At 38.8% G+C, this 22586-nt stretch overlaps 1 protein-coding gene across 1 annotated transcript in view; it reads left to right on the forward strand.

Annotated features, from left to right (window-relative positions):
- The window catches only part of LOC149173912 (uncharacterized), a 185313-nt gene that overhangs the window by 43983 nt on the left and 118744 nt on the right, over positions 1 to 22586 (forward strand). The window contains exons 5-6 of the mRNA XM_089424780.1: positions 14844 to 14902; positions 15007 to 15111. Of these exons, the coding sequence (XP_089280906.1) occupies positions 14844 to 14902; positions 15007 to 15111 (164 nt within the window). The remainder of the gene's footprint in view (positions 1 to 14843; positions 14903 to 15006; positions 15112 to 22586) is intronic.

A 22586-nucleotide genomic window follows, 5' to 3' on the forward strand; every position in this document is an offset into this window, starting at 1 on the left:
CTAGGGTGGGGTTGATGACCATCTTATAATATCTTAATTTTCTTTTCATTGCTAAATCTTTCTCACACCACATTTTATCTTTGAACTTAGAAGTAACAATATTTTTAATGTTATTAATGTTTTGCAATGCAACATTCTCCTCGATCTCCCAATGGTTTAACCAGACCTTGGTGTCTTTATACCAACTTCTTTTGAGCCTTAGGTGGTTTGGCTGAAATTTGAAGCTAGCTTAGGAAGTCTATAGTCTCCTATGTTATTGAGTTTGTGCTTATACACACTTGTGTGTGTTCTAATTTAATTGTATGCTATTTAAAATGAATTTGTATTTTTTAATATAAAATTATGTTTTTTTTTTTCATTTATGACAATAACTATCTTATACTAAATTATAAAATCCTTCTCTACTTTAAATATAAAAATATAGAAATTATCCCAAATTTTTCTTAATTATATCAAAGAATATTATTTAAATAAAAGAAATAGATATAAAGACTGTTCAAGAAAATTAAGTTTCACAATACAAATTAGTGTCAAATTTGTCTCTTAATTATATCAAAGAATATTATTTAAATAATAAAAAAAAAATAGGGTTAATGTGGCCTAGAGCGTGTTTGCAATTTAGATTCTGTTTGGGTCGTGGTTTCTCAAGTCACAAATAAACAAAGACAACTTGATAAACAAACAAAAAATAAAAAAGTAGATATAGCCCTGTTCAAAAAAATAAACTTCACCATACACACTATTGCAAATTTTGTGTAATTATAGAGTACAGATTTTTTGGATTTAGAAAAGAAGAAAATTTATTTCTGAGATGAAGGGCCAGTTAAAATCGAATTGCATTTTTATTTACCTAGAACAAACTCTCAAAAATTGAATTGGAGTTGCTTAAATAAAGCGTTTTCCACTGCCACAGATAGCAGTTTCTTGGAAGAGTAAAAGAAAATTGAGAGATGGTGTGTTGCGCTCCCCGTTAATGGCGGTGTAGAAGGTCAATGCTCCTCGTGTTTTTCGTGGCATGTGCTTAAATCTAGTGATGTGTCTGTTTACTAACCCCTGCGGGTTTTTGTGTAACAACAATCGTGACTCCAACAAGTGGTATTAGAGTCAAAGGTCTCGAGTTCGAAACACACCTGGCTCACGTTGAAGGGGGAGATTGTTGCGCTCCTCGTTAATGGCAGTGTAGAAGGTCAACACTCCTCATGTGTTTCGTGGCATGTGCTTAAATCTAGCGATGTGTTTGTTTACTAACACCTGTGGGTTTTGGTGTAATGACAATCGTGACACCAACATGGTGCTTTAACATTTCTATTAAGGAGATGGCATTGTCAACAAAGCAACTCAAACCCGTCCATCCATATGATATGGGACGATGATTAGAGCTTGCATGATTCACCAATGATTGAATGTTATCTACAATTCACTCATTACTTACCGAAAACAAATTCTAAAATTTCTATTTGGAAGCGTTGAAAGTTAAGTTACCCTGCATCATGGAGGCCCAACTTTTTAACTGCGAGAGATAGCTAGCTGTCTAAGGATGGTAAGGGAAACAATTTCGAGGACATCTTAATACAAAAATGAAAACAGGGTGCTAACATTTAGAAAATGAGATTGTTTCTTAATATGGTTATGTGAAAGAAAATAAAAGTGTGAATACACTTTTTATATATATATATATATATATATATATAGATATATATATATATAGATATATATATATATATATATATATATATATTAAATAAACATAGTTGCAGCAACAAATAATATAAAAATATATAGACAGATAATTTGGAAAAAAAAATCTTGCAAGAGAAAAATATCATACTCTAAAGCATATTTTATTCAACAACTAAATGATTACAATACATTGTAAAGTTTCTGTATTTTCAACAAGAGTGTACAACAATAGTATAAAGATTTGGAAGAAAATTCAATAGCATAACAATAAGTTAAAATTTACATTTTGTTTCCCACCAATCCTAGCACTAAATATAGGCATAAAAGATAACAAACCATTTATGGTTTTCTAATTCTACACACTAAAACCACCAAAAAGTATTTAGCGTGTTGTTGTTGTTTAGCATTCATTCCCTACTAGTGGTCTATATTTATTCTTGTCCACTACTTAGCATTCACTCCCTACTATTGATTTGCATTTATTTTTTGCTACTACTTTGCATATATTTGCTCCTGTTGAAATATGTAACAAGGTTCGGTCTTCATAATGACATATGTAATCATGATTTTATGTGTTTAATGAAAAGAGAAAAATAAATTTATTATTGTGAATCTTGACGCGTGGGTTTCACGCTCAAGAGAATTTATTTTTATAGGTCAAAGAACCAATTGAGTGCTTCTAGGTTTGCTATAAAGTCATTGAGTCATTGTCATGTATGAATGACCCTTACATATTGTAAAGAAAATTATCTAAGTCAAATTAGAGTCAAAAGACCCTCCAAGACCAAGTCAAACATGCAAACATCAAGTCAACCTAATAGGAGGCTCAAGGAAGCCTATATAGGGCACTCGACATCATTTAGAGAAGACACTCACACTCACACAAGTTCAATCATAAAGAAGAAAAGTGTGAAGAAAAGGAGGTCGAAGCAAGAAGAAGTTGAAGTTTTGGGTTTTGTTTTGGGCTACTTCTCCCAACACGTGCGAAGGAATTAGGGCACATATTTTTACCGTAAAGTTGAGTTGCAGGAGAAAAGTTAGGTCACCAAAAAGAGTTATCTGAATGCTAAGTTCTCTAAGAGAAATAATCTACCTAAGCAGAAAAGCGAAGTTGCAATTTATGGGAAAGTCGAAGGTATAGTTGCAGGATAGGTCGAAGTTGTTGGAAAGAGGAGCTACTCAAAGAAGGAGCATTGACTTGGTCTTAGAAGGTTTCTTGGTCAAGGGTCTTGGTCTTGGGATTCGTCAATTGAAGATTCTATAAGAAGAAGGATTTGTTGGGTTTTCCTCTCAAGCTTAGAGAGGTTTTGGCCCTGGTTCATTGCCTATATCTTGTGTCCTTTGTCTTATTTTTATTTATGGCTTCGTAAATGTTTGATGAAGAAAGAACACATAATAATAATAATCAAGTACAAGAAGAACCTAATTAAGAAAAGTAAAAATTCCTCACAAGCAGTTATCATTATAAGAGAAATCATCTAATATATTTGCCCTAGATTTCTCAACATGGTATCAGAGCTAAGGTAACAAGTCAAGGAAGGGCAGCTCAATAAAGGACACTCAAGGATCAAATTTTGAGAAAAGTATCAAGGACATCAAAGCATCAAAAAGATTCCCTCATCTCCAAGGCATTTCAAGGACAAGGATCACATCATCATCTTGAAGAAAGTCAAAACCCTAGTTTGATCAAAGGAGCATTCTTGGGATCCACACTCAATCATCACCTCAAAGAAGGAGACCTCAAAGACCCTATCTCTACTCAAGAAAGGAAGGACTTGGATTTGAAGCATCTTGAAGACTACTCATCCAAGGGTAGCTAGATCAAAGGCGTTGTCATCATCAAAGATATCAAGGCAATCTCCCTCTCTTTGAAGCAAAGGATTTCATCTCAAAAGAAAATCCTTATCCTTGAAGAAGATCATCCAAGAAGCATCAAGACATCATCAAGAAGTCATCAATCATCATCAACAAAGGGATCAAGTTGAAGAGTTCATCTTCACTTGACAAGCATCTTTATTTCAATAATTAAATCTAGTAAAATGACTTCATTTTGCGATTATAACAAGTTGGTTGGGTCATCGAACTTCCTTGCATGGAAAAGGAGGACAGATTTAGTCTTCAAGGAAAATCAAGTTATTGAGCATGTCAATGGTAAAGTCTCCAAACCATCTGAAGGGCAAGCACTATCTGAATAAGGATCTAAGGGTTCAAAGGATTCATATAGAGTCCATCAAGGATTCCCTCATCCCCTATATAGCAGAGATGGAGACATCAAAAGGGATATATGATAAGCTAATAGAATTATTCTCTGAAAGCACGACAGTAAAAATCATATCACTAAGATCTGATCTATACAAATTGAAAGCATCAAAGGATGAAGGGATATCTACATGTCCCACAAAAGCATCTAAAATAAGGAATTAACTTCAAGATCTAGGAGAGATGATATCTGATAAAGAAATGATTACCATTGTTCTAAATGCTCTAACTGATGAACAAGGAAACCTTGTATCAAAGGCCTATGAAGAGGAGAAAGCTATCCCATTCAATAATTTGTGGTCACTATGCAAGATCGAAGAAAACAAGTTCCAAGCAAAAAGTGATACGAGATCATATGAGCAGGGTTAAACATTTGTTGTCATGTCAAGAAGCAATGGGATATTTGGCAAGAAAAAGAATAAGATCAGTATGTCATAGATCCAATGCTATGAATGTCAAGGATATGGGTTGTTATGAAACCAGCTCAATAAAAGATAGAAAAGAAAGATCAACGCCTTAGAATTCAGCCTCTTCGAGGGGGTAACCTCCTTGACATTACATAAATGAACAATTCTTGGATGATACAAATGACAAAACCTCCTTTCTATATATAGGAGTCTAAGGAGTCACAATATAATCCAGCCGACCTAACAATAATAATATAAAGCCACAAAAATAATAATAGAGGGATTCTATGGGGCACGGAAATAACAATATGTGGGTAATAGGGGCACAACAATATAAATAAGGGGTATAACTACAATAGTAATGGGGTAATCACTAGTATTATAGGGACCCAACATGCCCCTCTCCTTCAAAAAAGTGTTGTCCTCAACGCTTGAGCAGTTCTGGATACTTCTGCATAAAATTCTCATCCTCCCATGTGGAATCTTCAGCGGATAAGTTCTTCCACTTGATAAGATACTCTGAAATTGATCGATTTCGTAGCTGTCGAGTTCTTGTTTCTGTGACTGCTTCCAGTTCCAATATAATTTTTCCTTCCTCGTCAAGTTCTGGCAATATTGTTTGAACTGGGAGCTTGTCGCCTATAACCTTCTTTAAACATGAAACATGGAAAACTGGGTGCAATCGAGAAGCTGCAGGAAGCTCCAATTTGTATGCCATAGTACCAATCTTTTCCAACACCTTGTACGGACCATAATACTTTGGTGATAATTTATTATCCTTCTTAGCTTGCTTTAGGGACATTTGCTTATATGGTTGTAGCCGTAGGAATACCCAATCACCTACATCAAAACTTCTTTCACTGCGATGTTGATCTGCCTGTTGTTTCATTCTATTTTGTGCCAACACGAGGTTATCCTTTAAGAGTTGGAGGACTTGTTGTTGATGTTCGATGTGATGTTCCACTGCCTGAACCTTAGAATTTTCTCTTAAATATGATGTGATTGATGGTGGTTGGTACCCATAAAGTGCCATAAATGGGGTCATTTTTGTTGCTGTATGGAAGGAAGTGTTATACCACCATTCAGCCAGAGGCAACCATTTGACCCATTGTGTCTGTTTATCAAATACAAAGCAACGAAGATATCCTTCCAAACATTTGTTTACTATCTCAGTTTGCCCATCAGATTGAGGATGATAAGATGAGCTATGAGCTAACTGAGTACCAAGACAAGAAAATAATTCTGTCCAAAAATTTCCAGTGAAAATGGGATCTCTGTCACTTACAATAATCTTTGGATTTCCATGTAGCTTTTGAACTGTTTCCATAAATGCAGTAGAAACTGTACTGGCTTTAAATGGATGTGATAATGCACAAAAGTGTGCATACTTGGTAAGTCTGTCAACTACCACCATGATGACACTCTTTCCCTCAGACTTGGGTAAACCTGTGATAAAATCCATTGAAACCTCCTCCCAACGTTGGCTTGGAATGGATAAAGGTTGTAATAGACCCGGTGTCTTAATTGTTTCAACTTTATTTTGTTGGAAAACCAAACATTCCGCCACAAACTTTTGAATATCTGATTTAAGGCCATCCCAAAAAAATTCCTTCTTAACCCTGTGGTAAGTTTTTAAAAATCCTGAGTGCCCTCCTAAGGGAGAAGTGTGCAATTCCATAAGAATCTTTTGTTTTAGCTGGGAATTCTTACAGAGGTATAAACGATCTTTGTACCATAACGAATCATTTTGCAAGCTAAATGTATCAGAAGTACTTGAATCTTGTTGTAGCTTTCGAATAAGTGCCCACACTTCTTCGTCATTCTTCCATTCCTCCTTTGCTTCATTTATCCAATCTGGTTGGATAATAGAAATGGCACACAACAATGCTTCCATATCCTCATCCTTTCTTGAGAGTGCATCTGCCACCACATTTTGCTTCCCTTTTTTGTAGATGATTTCAAAGTCATAACCCAACATCTTTGTGACCCACTTTTGTTGCTCTTCAGAGGATAATCTTTGTTCTAAAAAGTATTTAAGGCTATCATGATCTGTTTTTACCTTGAAGTGTCTTCCCATTAGGTAGGGTCGCCATTTCTTAAGTGCATGGAGTATTGCCAACATTTCCTTCTCATAAATAGCTTTGCTTAAAAACTTTCCCTTGATTGGACGACTTTCAAAAGCAATGGGTCTTTCATCTTGCATTAGAACAGCACCAATTCCATTTCCTGAAGCATCACATTCCACAATAAAGGTTTTTGTGAAGTCCGGTGTAGCTAAGACTAGTGCTTGGCACATTGCCTCTTTAAGATGTTTAAAGGCCTTTGTTGCTTCCGGAGTCCATGAAAATGAATCTTTCTTCAATAATGTTGTTAGAGGTGCTGCTATTCTCCCATAATTCTTAACAAACTTGCGATAATACCCTGTCAACCCAAGAAATCCGCGCAAATGCTTTATGGATGTGGGGATTTTCCATTCCTTAATGGCTTTAATTTTGCTAGGGTCTACCTTAACTCCTTCATGAGATACAATATGACCCAAATATTCCACCTCCTGGACTCCAAAGAAACATTTGGATCTTTTTGCATATAATTGTTTCTCCTCCAATAGTTGTAGCACCTTGTCAACATGTTCAACATGATCCTTCCAAGACTTGTTGTAGATTAGTATATCATCAAAAAATACTAACACAAATTTTCTAAGGAATGGTTTGAAAATTGAATTCATCAAACCTTGAAATGTTGAAGGTGCATTGGTAAGGCCAAAAGGCATGACCAAAAATTCATAATGACCCTCATGAGTTCTAAATGTCGTTTTTGGAATGTCTTCAATCTTCATTCTGATTTGATGATATCCCGAACGAAGATCCAACTTGGTGAAGTAAATTGATCCATGCAATTCATCCAGTAATTCATCAATGACAGGAATGGGGAACTTATCTTTAATAGTGAGCTTGTTGAGCTCCCTATAATCTGGACACATGCGCCATGATCCATCCTTCTTGTGCACCAATACTACTGGAGCTGAGAAAGAACTTTGACTCGGTTGAATTATACCAGCCTCTAACATTTCTGCAACCATACGTTCAATTTCACTTTTTTGGACATATGGATATCTGTACGGCCTGATGTTTGGAGGAACACTTCCTGGAATCAGATGAATAGCATGATCATGATCACGCATAGGTGGGAGACCTTTGGGAGTCTCAAATACCTTGGAATGATTGTCCAGGACTTTTTGGAGATCTTGAGAAATAGATGATTCCAATGTGGAAACATCTAGCGAACATAATTGTGCAATTACACCTCTTTGCTCCTTTTTTAGAAGCTTTGTCATGCCATTAGAGCTGATTATCTTTCCTGGTTTCCCTGCAATACCCCTTAATTCAACTTCCTTTCCTTCCACAGAAAATTTCATGAAAAGTTCTTGAAAATTAAAAGCTACTGTGCCCAAGGATTGTAGCCATTGGACTCCTAGTACAACATCAACACCTCCCATTGGAATGGAAAGCATTGGGCTAGTCAATACATATTCTCCCATGGATAGCTTGATATTATGGCACTTTCCAGAACAATTTATTGTTCCTCCATTTGCAATCATCACTTGACACTCTGGTGTTGGATATAGGAAGCAATTCAATTCTTTTGCTACCCTACAATGAATAAAATTGTGGGTGCTTCCTGAATCAATCAACACTATTATCTTTTTCTTCTTGATTTGTCCTTCTATCTTGATGGTTTGAGGAGTGGTAATTCTTGCCAATGCATTACAAGATAAGGTCGGGTTTATTTGTTCTTCATCTAGGCTTTGTTCCTGGAATATATCCTCTTCTTTTGACCTTTCTTGCTCCTTTTCTTCTTCCTCTTCACAATCTATATAGAGTCTATGGAATCATGATTAACATTTCTTTTGTTCTCATCATGAGTTTCCTTTAGTACTCTTTCACCCTTAGTGACTATTTCTTGTAGCAACTTATCCATCTTATCATCCATGCCATCAATTTTAGCGTCCATGCCATTCACCTTAGCTTCCATGCCATCCATCTTAGCTTCTACACCTTTCTTTAAACCATCCATCTTAGCTTCTACATCTTTCCTTAAACCATCCATTTTAGATTCTGTTGCTTTTTGTGCAAGTGACACTCGTTGCACTTGTTCTTGTAATTTTGATATATCATATAGCATTTCTTCTTCTTCTTCATGAGTCATGCTAGAGCTTTCAGGCTCCTTACTAGGTGTTTGCATTTTCTTTCCTCGGGGCATCAATTACCGATAATAATTCTCTAATATGCCCTTTGAATTCCTTCAAAATAAATTTTCAAACCAAGCTTAAGCAAAAATTAAAGAAAATCTACACACCTTTTTTCACTTTGTAGGAGCTCGATATTGCCTCCGATGTATCTCTATACTTTCTAATTATCTAGTTCTGAATTTGTGACCTGTAGTAGCCCTCTGTGTCCTCTTTCCAATGCCACAAGTCTGACCCAAATTGGATTCTCCAAGAGTTATGCGAAATCTCCCACAATGACTTGATTATAGACTAGCTCAGTAGAGTGAACTTGTACGACGTGCCACGTGTCACTGTTTCAACCTTTGACTCTGAAAAATATTTAAAAGCAAACTACAGTCCGTCCTCTTTCTGTACTTTTTTACGAAATTTCAATCCGATGCTCAGAAAGAAAGTTATGACGATTTTCCCCAGGTCACCTGTTTTGAGTGTAATTCAGGAGTCTGCAAAAAGACCAACTTCCTCAGATCATATCTCCGAAAATATTGCGCAAAAAACTCTGAAATTCGGACCCAAGGTTCAGCACGATTTCTTCTCAAATGGGTTTTTTTGCGACTTCTGAAACGTCACAGAAAAAAGTTATAGCGAAAATGCCACGATGACCTGTTTGGAGCAGCGAAACCCTAGAATCCAAAGCTCTGATACCAAATGTTATGAAACCAGCTCAAGAAAAGATAGAAAAGAAAGATCAACACCTTAGAATTCAGCCTCTTCGAGGGGGCAACCTCCTTTACATTACATAAATGAACAATTCTTGGATGATACAAATGACAAAACCTCCTTTCTATATATAGGAGTCTAAGGAGTCACAATATAATCCAGCCGACCTAACAATAATAATATAAAGCCACAAAAATAATAATAGAGGAATTCTATGGGGCACGGAAATAACAATATGTGGGTAATAGGGGCACAACAATATAAATAAGGGGTATAACTACAATAGTAATGGGGTAATCACTAGTATTATAGGGACCCAACATGGGCACTACAAGAGAGACTGTCCTAAGCTCAATTTTGACAACAACAAATGAAGAAGGGAAGAAGTCCATATCACTGAAGAAGTGGAAGAAGCTGAAAAGAAGAAATTCAAGGAGGAAGTAAAAGATCTCTACTATTATTGAGATAAGTTTTCCTCACCTAGTTCTTCTCAAGTTTCTGTTTTCTATTATAAAGTATAACTATCATGTTAGGAATCATTAGAAGCATGATATGATGCATCGTGTTAGGAGATGGCACCATAGAAGCATACGATTGAAAGCAAAATATTGTGACATCATCATAAAGAAGCACGAAAGATAGCTGAAATAGAAGTCTATGACTATCATCTATAAAAAGATGTAGCTCTTGGTAACCTCATTATAAGCATAAGTAGTAATTACGAGAAAAGGAAATTCATCTAGCATAAAGCTCATCATACATCATTCAAAGGGATCATTTGTAGGATGAAGATGATCAAGATCCTTCGTTGGAATCTTCATTGAAAGCTTCACCTATTGGAAGAAGCAACTGTCTCGCCAACAATTCGAACTTGTATGGGATTCATGGAATGATGGTATGATGTCAAAAGAAGTGAAGCAGATCAAGGAATTGAAGTTATTTCAATCAAGGAAGCTGTCAAAGGAAGTTTAGATGACCTAAAAGGATAATGAGGTATGTATGCTTGTACTTGATACAAAAGAGTCATGTCATATAGTTGCATGTAACATAGATAATTGCTCTATCTTGAGAGCATGATCAAAAGGAAGGATCTCTTCCTTTGAAAGGATGCAAAAAAGCATGGGTCACACATTGCCTAGATGAAATCAACATAATAAGACCTCATATTATGAGGTGGTTGCCAATATTTGTCGGAACTCTAATTGAAAGTTCCTCGAAAGGAAATGTGTGAAGAAAGAAAGAGATCATGAAATATGCATGTATGGAGAAAGCAATTCACATCCAAGGACTAAAATATTTGATTATCATATCTCCATGAAATATACAAAGACCTTGATGAAGTCTAAAAAATAAAGAGACCCTTAACAGTATATATCTTTTGGAGGTGTGTCAATATGTATGTAGGATGTTGATGCTCACAGGAAGATGTCATGATGAAAGACCATCACAAAGGTAATTTTGATTAAAGGTTCATTTCTTATTTTTTAATAATACATGAATGGGCTTATGCAGGGCTGCCAAGGGAAGAGTTGTGGATGTTTTCCACCACTGAAGCCCATGTAGCAGGATGAAAGATCCTTAAGGAAACATGGCATGAAGAAGGTAGCATGGCATGAAGGAAGACTAGATATGGACAAATGAATCACTTTCCAATGAAAGGAATGATGACATGATTGACTCATGGATGAAATTGATGGATGGTCTATGCCCTACGAAGAAGTCCCGAAAGATGTAGACTCTATGACAAAGAAGATATTTATGACATCAAAGGAATAAGTTCTACAAGCAGCTGGTTGTCCCATGATCTCCACCTAAAGAGCTGTTGGAAGCAAGTCCCTGGTCAAGAGGGAGCTTGGACATGTCCCTAATTAAGAGGGAGCTTAGGTACATTCCTTTCATGGAATGGGTTGGTCATCCCTAGTTAAGAGTGAGTGAAAAATATTGTTCTCTACTTCATGTGTCATGCACTAGACCAGGACTAACAGTCATAAGTCTTAGTGAAGGCCATGAGGAGAGATAGACACATAATTATTGTCTTCACATGAGAAGATAGTATGGAGGATTGGGTAAGCATCTGGCATCTGATACTCTTTGAGGATGTGGTAGGGCATCCAAGATAAGAATAGTCATAGAGAATCGATATTTTTTTAGGACTGCGTTAGAAAATCATAAAGGCAAATATATTTTCTTATATAGATAATTACTTGTGATTCTATTATTTTTATGTTCTTTTTTTATCTTTTAGTTTATCAAGCAATTACCAAAACAATAGCCCAAGGACAACATATGTAGGCGGACATCCAGGGAAAAACCCCTATCTAGGGGAAAAGCCAATCAACAATTCTTCCTTCAATAGTTTCTCGAGATAATCCAAGACTCTTGACCTAGATAAAGACCTTCTCCACACCAAGTTAGCCCTCAATCCTTCGATTAGCTTCCCATTTTAAGCTTTCTTTGGTTTCGAGTCCTAGAATTGATGAAGAAAAGAAGTATATGTCTCGTGTACCATATGCAAATGCGGTAGACAACTTAATGTATGCAATGGTATCTGCAAGACCTGACATTTCACATGCAGTTGGAGTTGGTAGCAGGTTTATGGAAAATCCAGGAGAAGAACACTAACGAGTAGTGAAATGGGTGCTTCGGTATTTGAGAGGCACAAGTGACCATTGCATCATCTTTAATGGTAGTGAAGGATCAGTTTGCGGATATGTGGATGTCGATTATGCAGGTGATTTGGACAAAAGGAGATCTACTACAGGTTATGTCTTTACTCTTGCAAGTGGAGCAATTAGTTGGATGTCAAAGCTTCAAGAAACAATTGTTGTGTCCACTATCGAAGCAGAGTATATAGTTGCTTCAGATGCCATTAAAGAAGCAATCTGATTAAAAGGTCTAATTGATGAGATTGGAAGGCACAGGAGAAAGTGAATGTGTTCTGTGACAGTCAGAGTATTATTCATTTGGCCACAAATCCAGCTTATCACAACAAGGCCATGCACATTCATGTAAGACAAGGGATTAGGCAAATAGTTTTCAAGATGGATATTATTGATAGAATGACAATAATTATGTAAATAATGTTAATGATTAGTTATCTTGGTAAATCTAATTTTTACCATTCAGTCAGTTGTATAACGAGAAGAAGTTATGTAACGAAGTAGCCCATATTAATTGGGATTGCCCGAGAGGCTTGTAACCATGGAGAATCATTCTTGATTAATAAGATTTCCAATCCCTTGCCCTGTGGAGGTTTCCTTGACACACTGTCAAGGTTTTACCATGTAATTTTTGTGTGTTCTTGTTGTGTATTTGATTCAGTTTCCCATCCAGTTTTTCTCCGTATATTTTTCCTATATGTTTAATATCTCTTAAGACCAACAATGGTGTCTCTCAAATGCAACTCTACATTGTACATCTGTCATACAATAATCCAAAATATGATTCTTCTTCAACAATGAACAAATTGAACATCACTTGAAGGCATATGGAAAGAAATGGAACCAACTCCTTTCATAGAATAAGTAGCATCATACCCAAGCTCCATGCTCATGCCTCCCTCTTGCTCCTGAGTTTCCTAAACAATTACCTATCATATGTCATATGTCTCGAAGCTCTACCATCCACACACCATCCAACATTAGACACAGTGTTAGACGACAAGCAAGAGACCAAAGCTATATCCATTCTGAAAAATCTACAATATTAAATAAAAACAACACTCCCAAGGGTCCAAGTGCGTCTCTCAAGCAATCTAGGGTATCACACCCAATAACCTTAACAAGGTCAAGCACCTGTCGCAGGTACACAACTGCTGAAATACCAGGTCAAGCACTAGGTCCTTTTAAGGCACAACAAGGAGGACCACTTGGTAGGAAAGTAGACATACTAGATTGAAAATTGTGCATAGAAGCATAGTTTATGCTCACATATAATTATGCACAAATGAAAAACTATCAAACACTTACTCTTCTAACCAAAATTTCTTCAACAATTTTGGTATGGACTCTATTGATTAATCAACCTAGCAATGTATTCAATCAAGCTCAAATAATGTTAGTCAGATATGTGCAATACAAGTGCATACAAATGCAATCCCAAAAGGACAACATATCCATGCAAATGAGATCCTCCCATCATTTGCATTCAGCTGATTATCATGTTTTTGATAAGATACACACATAAATATCGCCTTCCATCATTTGTATTGGGATATCCAAACAAAAGAATTTTTTTTATTAGAGATGATTATCATTTGATTTTTCTTTTTCTATTTTTCAAATGGTTATGTTCCAAATTGTTAAACACTTCCAATATGGCATCGGTTCATTGAGACTGACCGAGTATTAAATTGTCTGACCGAGTATTAAATTGTCCAACAGGGGTTCCATTCTAACTGAGGTGTGCATCCCACCCAAATAAAATGTGTTTCAAAGCAGTGAATCTAGCTGCAAATCCTGGGTAATTTTGGCAGAATAGTTACCCCTAAAACATGAAACCTATGCCAAATGAATCCCACTGCATGCAGTGCAGACCCTTGGAGCATGTTTCAGCGAAAAACAAAAAATATATCAAATGATCTATTGAGTCAGTGAAGTGCACATTAGTCAAACAGAGGAGGAATTGCAATTATATGCCATCACTTGAATGCCAATAAGGGCAGACTATGATATCCTGAGCCACCGATGTTGACTTTATGTCACAAATTTTTGGTTGTATACAATCACGTTATAAGTGGGTTAATATCCACATACAGTTTCAGTTAAGATATATTATACAAACATTTCTATTGGGTTTATAATTAATTGATTTAAAATCGTGAGAATCTATCACTAGACAGCATACATCATCTTCTGACTCAAATCTGTTATTGCTGCATGTTTAAACTTTATATTACATTTTTCTTCTTATTTGAAGCAAATCTTGGCTTTCCATGAAGAATGATATTTGGGAATAACCAGCAGCCTAACCTTCTTATTCAATCGACATACAACTGCACCATTTTGAAAAATAGGACAAGCATAGGAAACTTTACATAAAAAAATGGAAAGCATCTGGCAATTTACATGTGAACGAAGGTCTTGCTTGCCAACTCCTTAAGAATTTACCTTTTTATGGAAATGTTAGCATCTAATAAGATAATCAAAATGAAAGAGCTAGAGTTCAAAGACCAACAGATTTGGGTATGGGCTAACTGGATAATTTACACATTCAATGAACATCCACAAGAACCATGATGAAATAAAAGTACATGTAATGATCAATACATAAAAATTGAGATGATAGCATTTTATCCTGTACATGTATTCCATGAGGAGGAATATTTAACTGGAATGTTTCAGGGGGAATGCAAAGCATTGAGGTCTAGCATTCCTCAAACGATAGTAGAAATGTACCTAAAGCATTTATATGAAAGATGTTATTCTACAACTGTAAATACAGGTTGGACATTTCTTAGATTTCTCTAGTATTCATTGATAACATAAAATATTCAAACTTATTATTGTAACTAATAACTATTTCTCTTATGTTCCTTGTGTGAATTTTGGCAGGATCTTACCAGCATGATTATGCACTTGTCACTGAGAACGGGTTCCCAGTTTATGATATCGTAAGCATAATTTTGAACCATACCATACCCTTGTAGCTTTAAAACATTACAATCTCCATTTTTCAATTGGTTCTTAATGGTATTCCATGTTTTATTGTTCACAGTGGATTGTCACAAAGTCACTTGACTATCCAAATTCTCAACAACAACTTTTGGACATTTATGAAACCATGCAAGAATTACAACCATGGGCTCCAGCACAGCCAAAAGTACGGTATTCTAAGTTTCTTTGACTTTACGATGAACATCAAATTTCAATTAATGGATATATTGGGTTTGCTTGTAATTTCCAAGTCGCATTCCATAAAATTTATATTTATGCAAACAATAATAGGTGTTGCATCACAAACTATCACCTTTATATTAAAGTCCAAAAGATTGGTACTATCCTATGGGCAACTTAGAGGGGCTAACCATCCTCACCTCAGTGACTGCCTCTCTCATTTATTGATCTGAACTTATGCAAAAACGTAACAGAACACATAAACATAAATATAGAGATACAGAAGAAATAAAACTTCATTTCATTAACAAAAGAGAACTGAAATATGCTTACATACAGAATATAGACAAACTAGCTCAGACAATGGTAGCTTATCTCTAAACAGAGATGTGGCGGCTACTGTTATGCAACCAGCTCAAAAAAAGATAGATCAACGACTTAAAAATTATCCTCTTCGAGGGAGAAACCTCCTTTACATTACATAAATGAACAATTCTTGGATGATACAAATGACAAGACCTCCTTGGTATATAAGAGTTTAAGGGGTCACAATATAATCAGAGCCTACATAACAATAATAACAATAGTGGGCTTCTTTGGGGCACAGCAATAACAATATGGGGGCTACCCTAGTATTATAGGGACTTAACATGCCCCTCTCCTTCAAAAAAATGTTGTCCTCAAACACTTGAGTAGTTCTTGATGCTTTTGTATAAAATTTTCATCCTCTTATGTGGAATCTTCAACAGATAAGTTCTTCCACTTAATGAGATACTTTGAAATTGATCATTTTGTAGATGTTGAGTTCTTGTTTTCGTGACTGCTTCTAGCTCCAATATGATTTTTCCTTCTTCGTCAAGTTCTGGCAATATAGTTTGAACTGGAAGCTTGTCACTGATAACCTTCTTTAAGCATGAAAGATGGAAAATTGGGTGTACTCAGGAAGATGCAAGCAACTCCAATTTCTATGCCATAGTACTTGTTACCCACCATTTTGTGGTTGATATCCCTAAGAAAAAAAATTCTCCAAGATGATCCTCAGTCGGCAGACAACAGCCCCTTGCAGCCACCAATTAGCTTGTTGTGCCATTTCTTTGCCACCTGGGCTAGCCATGTGGCCCCTCACCCATCTGTTTTGATCATATGTTTGAAGGTGGACCTTCTGAACTTAAAGGTATGTCTTGTCATTTGGTAATTGAGTATTGAGCTTGCTAATCATGGACACTTTTGGGCATGAACTAATGGAGGGGTTCGGCGGAAATAGTGTTCATTTTTGTGTAGCTTGGGAGGTACTCCAAGCCCTAGTGTTCGAGGGTTGGAGGTCAAAGCACCACAAGTAGGCTTGCGGGCTTAGAACCCAAGCTTGCGGTTTTGCACCCAATCGTGTTTGGGGCATTTTTGGAAGCACATTTTTTACATTTGATGGCATGAAATGATAGAGGGTGGAAAGGAGAATCCAACGCTTCAAGAATCGTCAATTTCCGAGTTGTAGAAGTGGAGATATGAATTTTTGAAGGTTAATGATGGGTTTGCATGGTTGTTTTTAGGTTGGCCTAAGGTGTTTTAGGCTCATGACAGTTGGCAGCCTCTCATTATGACATTTTATGGAGCCCCTTTATTGGTGTATAAATAAAGGGTGAAGTGAAGGCTTAAATCATCCATTTGCGCAACGTCGTCTCAAGGAAAAGGAGCTCTGAAATTAGCCCTAGCCACAACAAGAAGGAGAGGCCTAGACAGGGTGGAGGAACAGGTCCGAAATCTGCCATGGAGGCTGAGTGAGGAGGTTGGTGCAGAATGTCTTTAGGCTATCTGAGTTTGTTGTTTTGAGGACCGAAAAGGCAGGGTGTTAGGTCGAGCTCCTTGTGAGCAAAACATTGTTGTTTGTAGCTTGTTTGAAGGCTAAAACCACAGTGAGGAAGGACTGTTTTGGTGGGTTGTTGGAGGACCACAACCAGCTGAGGTAGGCCTAGCCTCCCAAAACAGAGCAGCGTGGAGGGTTCTTGTGTTGTAACATGCCCAGAATAGCAACATGCACGAAGAGGAGCCTTCCTTGCCTAGGTCGCAGCTAGGAGTTTGTTAAAGTGATTGTGGGAAGATTTAGGGCTACAGCACGTGCCCTAACCAAGACAGTCACAAACATCGAATTCAAACATTATTACAACAGTGTTTTTGGAGGGATGTTGGGCCAAAGACTTTGACCAATGCTTGGTTCAGTTTTATGGGTAGTTGTAGGAGACCTTAGGAGTTGTTTGTAGGAGCCCACGTGGACTGTTGGGAAGCCTACCAAGTATCCAAGGTGATAGCAGGCACATCAGATTGGAAGACAAGGGGACAACAGCAAGGAGTGTTGTAGATGGACTCTTGTATGACAGTTGGATAGATGTCCTAGGAGAGGACAAGTTGTTGGTGCCCAAATTTGTGCAATAGCTCCTCTATTGCAGAGCAAAGGGCAGATTGGTGGAGTCTGTGGGCAGCCATGTGTAAGGGTCTCCTAGGTGTGGGGATGCCCTAACTAGGTGCAGATGCTACAGCGTGGACTTGGTCTCTCATGCACTGTTGGAGGGCAGCGTGAGAGGAGACCAAGTGTGGATTTGATTGGACACTTATGGTCTGCTAGAGGATAGCGTGAAAGTGTCCAAGTTGGAGCCTAGTGAGAAACACCTTGATGGAAAAAGGTGGTTGCGAGAGAGGCAGTTGATGAGCTCAAGGGTCTAATCAACCAGGAGCAGTTTGTGGAGCCCGAGACTTGTGTGTGGAGAAGGACTTCTATAGCAGATGATGGGTAGTCCTCCTAACACGTGTTCATTGTGGGAGATGGACATCTTGCAGTGATAGGTGGCAACCCTTCGTGCCCTATGTTGGTCTTCATCGAAGCAGAGAAGGAAGACCATAGTGGGCGAAAGTCCCTGAGTAGCTGTGGAGTAGAAATGGACAGATTGAAAATTGTTCACAAGTGGAGCTATGAACAATTCGACAGGAGTCTCGATGTGTTGTGGCCTTGATGGACTAAGGCACAACTAGAGAGCAGATTGGATAGCTGAGGTTCAGTGGCCAGATGGACTTGGAGCATTGATAGAGGCAAAAGCTGCAGATTGGGAGTCGAAGGACTGGGCAGGTACAAGGTACGACCGAGAGAAGTTGAGAGAGCATGTGACAGCCAGAGGGTTAGAATATCTCGTTGAGGGAAGATTGGTTTTCGATGGACTGACACCAAGCCCCAGTTTTGTATCTTGTACTAATGGATGTATGACAGCCATTATCCCTGGTACAGGAGCCCTAGACTGTTGTATTATATCAGTTGGATTAATATAATGAAGTTGGGTTGAAAACTGTAAAAAGTTGTCTATATTTTGTGCATATGTGATTTACTGTTATTTTATTCCGATGTGACAAGTGGTTTATGGTTGAGATTCTTCGTTTGGTAGTGTCAGTGATTTTAAGACTCTACACCCAAGGTCGTGGAAATTCAACATGGTATCAGAGTGTGTCTGAGCTACTTTGAGGGACAGTGAATCAAAGTGTGCATAGCGAAGCAACTTAGAGGGAGTTGTCGTTGTCTAGATCATGAAGCAGAGGATTCAGCGAAAGACATGGAGATGTGGTCTTGATTGGTTTGGTAGCAAGATTGGCTGGGAGTTCTGGTGGATTGGTGGTGAGCCTGGTGAACAATAGTTTGTTGCAGGGCAAATTATTGATCATGGACTTCCGTTGATTTGTCATGGATGGTTGGGACAACTAGAGGATTGTTTTGGCATGGACGAGATCAGGTTGATCGAGATGCCTTCATGTGATGAACTACAGGTTGGCAAGCTAGAGTCTTCATTGGATCGTGATGTTTCATATTCGAGATTAGTGGGATTTGCACGAGTAGTATTTGATCCAGGAGGATGAGTGCTTGCACGACTAAGCCAGTGGAGATCGTGTAGGCTCAGAGGGAGTCTAGCCTCAGAGGGAGCAGCCCTATGGAGGTTTGGGATCTTCAAATTCGGATATGATGAGGCAGAGGCACTACCAAGATTGGCGGATTCATTCTATAAGGTATGCTGCAATGATGGGTGTCAGATGGGCTACTGTCATCGCCAGATGATGATGGTTACTTCCTAGTCTTGAAATTACCTCCCTCGCTAAAAGGGAGTGTTGATTTTGTGTAGCTTGGGGGGGTGCTACAAGCCCTAGTGTTCGAGGGTTGGAGGTCAAAGCACCACAAGTAGGCTTGTGGGCTTAGAACCCAAGCTTGGGGTTTTGCACCCAATCGTGTTTGGGGCATTTTCGAAAGCACATTTCTACATGTGATGCATGAGATGATAGAGGGTGGAAAGGAGAATCCAACGCTTCAAGAATCGTCGAATTCTGAGTTGTAGAAGTGGAGATATGAATTTTTGAAGGTTAATGATGGGTCTGCAAGTGTGTATGTAGGGCGGCCTAAGGTGTTTTAGGCTCATGACAATTGGCAGGCCCTCATTATGAGGTTTTATGGAGCCCTTTTATTGGTGTATAAATAAAGTGTGAAGTGAAGGCTTAAATCATCCATTTGGGTAACGTCCTCTCAAGGAAAAGGAGCTTTGAAACTAGCCCTAGCCGCAGCAAGAAGGAGAGGCCTAGACAGCGTGGAGGAACAAGTTTGAAGTCTACCATGGAGGCTGAGTGAGGAGGCTGGTGTGGAATGTCTTTGGGCTATCCAAGTCTGTTGTTTTGAGGGCCGAGAAAGCAAGGTGTTAAGCTAAGCTCCTTGTGAGCAAGACGTTGTTGTTTGTAGGTTGTTTGAAGGCTAAAACCGCAATGAGGAAGGATTGTTTTGGTGGGCTATTGGAGGACCGCAGCCAGCTGAGGTAGGCCGCAAGCCTAGCCTCCCAAACCAGGGTAGCATGGAGGGTTTTGTGGCTATAACGTGACCATAACAACAACATGCATGAAGAGGAGCCTTCCTTGCCTAGGTCGTAGCTAGAAGGAGGTTGTTAGAGTGACTGTGGGAGGATTTAGGGTGGCAGCATGTGCCCTAACCAGGACGTTCACAAACATCGAAGTCAAACATTATTACAATAGTGCTTTTGGAGGGGTGTTGGGTCAAAGACTTTGACCAGTGCTTGGATCAGTTTGATGGGCAGTTGTAGGAAACCTTAGCAATTTTTTGGAGGAGCCCACATGGACTGTTGGGAAGCCTACCAAATAGCCAAGGTGACATCAAGCACATCAGATTGGAAGACAAGGGGACAACAGCGAGGAGAGTTGCGGATGGACTCCTGTATGACAGTTGGATAGATGTCCTAGGAGAGGACAAGTTGTTGGTGCCCAGATTTGTGCAATAGCTCCTCTATCGCAGAGCAAAGGGCGGATTGGTGGTCTGTGGGCAGCCATGTGTAAGGGTCTCCTAGGAGTGAGGATTCCCTAACTAGGTGCAGATGCTACAATGTCTACTTGGTCTCTCGTGGACTGTTGGAGGGAAGCATGAGAGAAGCCCAAGTGTTGATGTGATTGGGCACTAATGGTCTGTTGGAGGACATCATGATAGTGTCCAAGTTGGAGCCCAGTGAGCAACACCTTGATAGACAAAGGTGTGGTTGTGAGAGAGGCAGTTGATGAGCTCAAGGGTCTGATCGACCAGGAGCAGTTTGTGGAGCCCGAGACTTGTGTGTGGAGGACTTCTACAGTAAATGATAGGGAGTGCTCAGCCCGTGTTCATTGTGGGAGATGGACATCTTGCAGTGATAGGAGGCATCCATCTATGCCCTATGTTGGTCTTCATCGGAACAGCGCAGGAAGACCATAGTGGGCGGAAGTCCCTAAGTAGCTGAAGAGTAGTAGTGGGTAGATTGAGAGTTGTTCACAAGTGGAGCTGTGAACAACTCGAAAGGAGTCTGGATGTGTTGTGGCCTTGATGGACTAAGGCACAACTAGAGAGCAAATTGGATCGCTGAGGTTCAGTTGCCAAATGGACTTGGAGCATTGATAGAGGCAGGAGCTGCAGATTGGGAGCCGAAGGACCGGGCAGGTACAGGGTATGACCAAGAGGAGCTGAGAGAACATGTGACAGCTAGATGGTTAGAGTATCTTGTTGAGGGCAGATTGGTTGTCGATATAGTGACACCAAGCCCCAGTTTTGTATCTTATACTAGTGGATATATAATGGCTATTATCCCTGGTACAGGAGCCCTAGACTGTTGTATTATATCAGTTGGATTAATATAACGAAGTTTGGTTGAAAATTGTAAAAAGTTGTCTATATTCTGTGCATGTGATTTACTGTTGTTTTATTCCGTTGTGCAAAGTAGTTTATGGTTGAGATTCTTGGTTTGGTAGCGTCAGTGATTTTAAGACTCTAACCTACACCCAAGGTCGTGGAAATTCAACAAAGAGTAGGCTAGGTTTGTGCTTCTATCCCCTAGACCTCTTTTGTATGTTACCCTTGGATCTTAGTCCCGTGGGATCTCCTTTACTGATCATTTGGTTTTAGGGTGGTACTACATGGGAAACCTCGATTTTGGGTGTGTGGTCTCGCTCCCTCATCCACATATATCACTCCCCTTCCATTTATTATAACCCCATTCATCATCTTTCCCACTTGGGTCCACATTTCCTCACTAGGTCCACATAGGGTTAGCCTCCCCTTTCCCTTGCCCCCACCTTGGGTCAGGCTTGGAACGATGCCCCGGAGGTTGAAGCAGCTGAAAAGAAAAAGTAAAAGCATAAATGGCCACATTCAACAAGAAAATGTACCACAAGATGCAAAAGATGGTTGGGACAAATATATTTAGCACGTGGGCAAAAGCCAATACATGAGCTCTACCCCATATCCATGGCCATCACCCTAGTTCAATAGGCCTTAGATGAGTTTCTTTTATCATTAAGGAACCATGATTGTCCCAACCCCTGATGGGCAAGGAACTGCCCTACCTTAAAGGGGGTATTCATTGCTATATCTTACACATCATGCTTTGATCCTTTGAGCCCCAAGCAGATAATTAAAAAAAAATCATAAAAGGAAAAAGGCATATAAAGAAGGCTGGAAAAATCAAGGTTGGGGCACCTCATGTACCACGATTGCTCCCTCCTATACATTATACACCCAGGTGTGGACTTCCCTTTTCTAGCAACCCTTGTACCTCAATATAGGATTGCCTCTATTCATTCCCTGCTCCGTTCATCTCTTTATGACATGTCGCCACCCTTTGAAGGATGTACCTTGGACATACTATCCTCTTTAGAAGTAGAAACCACCTAATAGGATACTTGGTTAACCCCATTTGGAGCTTGGAGACATTGGCACATGCTAAACCCACTATGGAAGGGCATGCCATTATGAAGTGTCCACCTGTTGTCCATGGTTTATAAGCTCTTTTACTCGATTTCCTTTAATAACTTGCTCTAGAAGTCTACGGGACGCATTGGATCTTATGCAGGATTTTAGATGGTCTCCATTTGGGTTTGGTCTCCCTATACAGGGTCCTAACCCTCTAGAGGGCT

Source organism: Pinus tabuliformis, chromosome 4_2 (genome assembly GCF_031772625.1).
Source record: "Pinus tabuliformis cultivar Carrire ecotype Pingquan chromosome 4_2, CPIR1, whole genome shotgun sequence".
In the NCBI taxonomy this organism is placed as follows: domain Eukaryota; kingdom Viridiplantae; phylum Streptophyta; class Pinopsida; order Pinales; family Pinaceae; genus Pinus; species Pinus tabuliformis.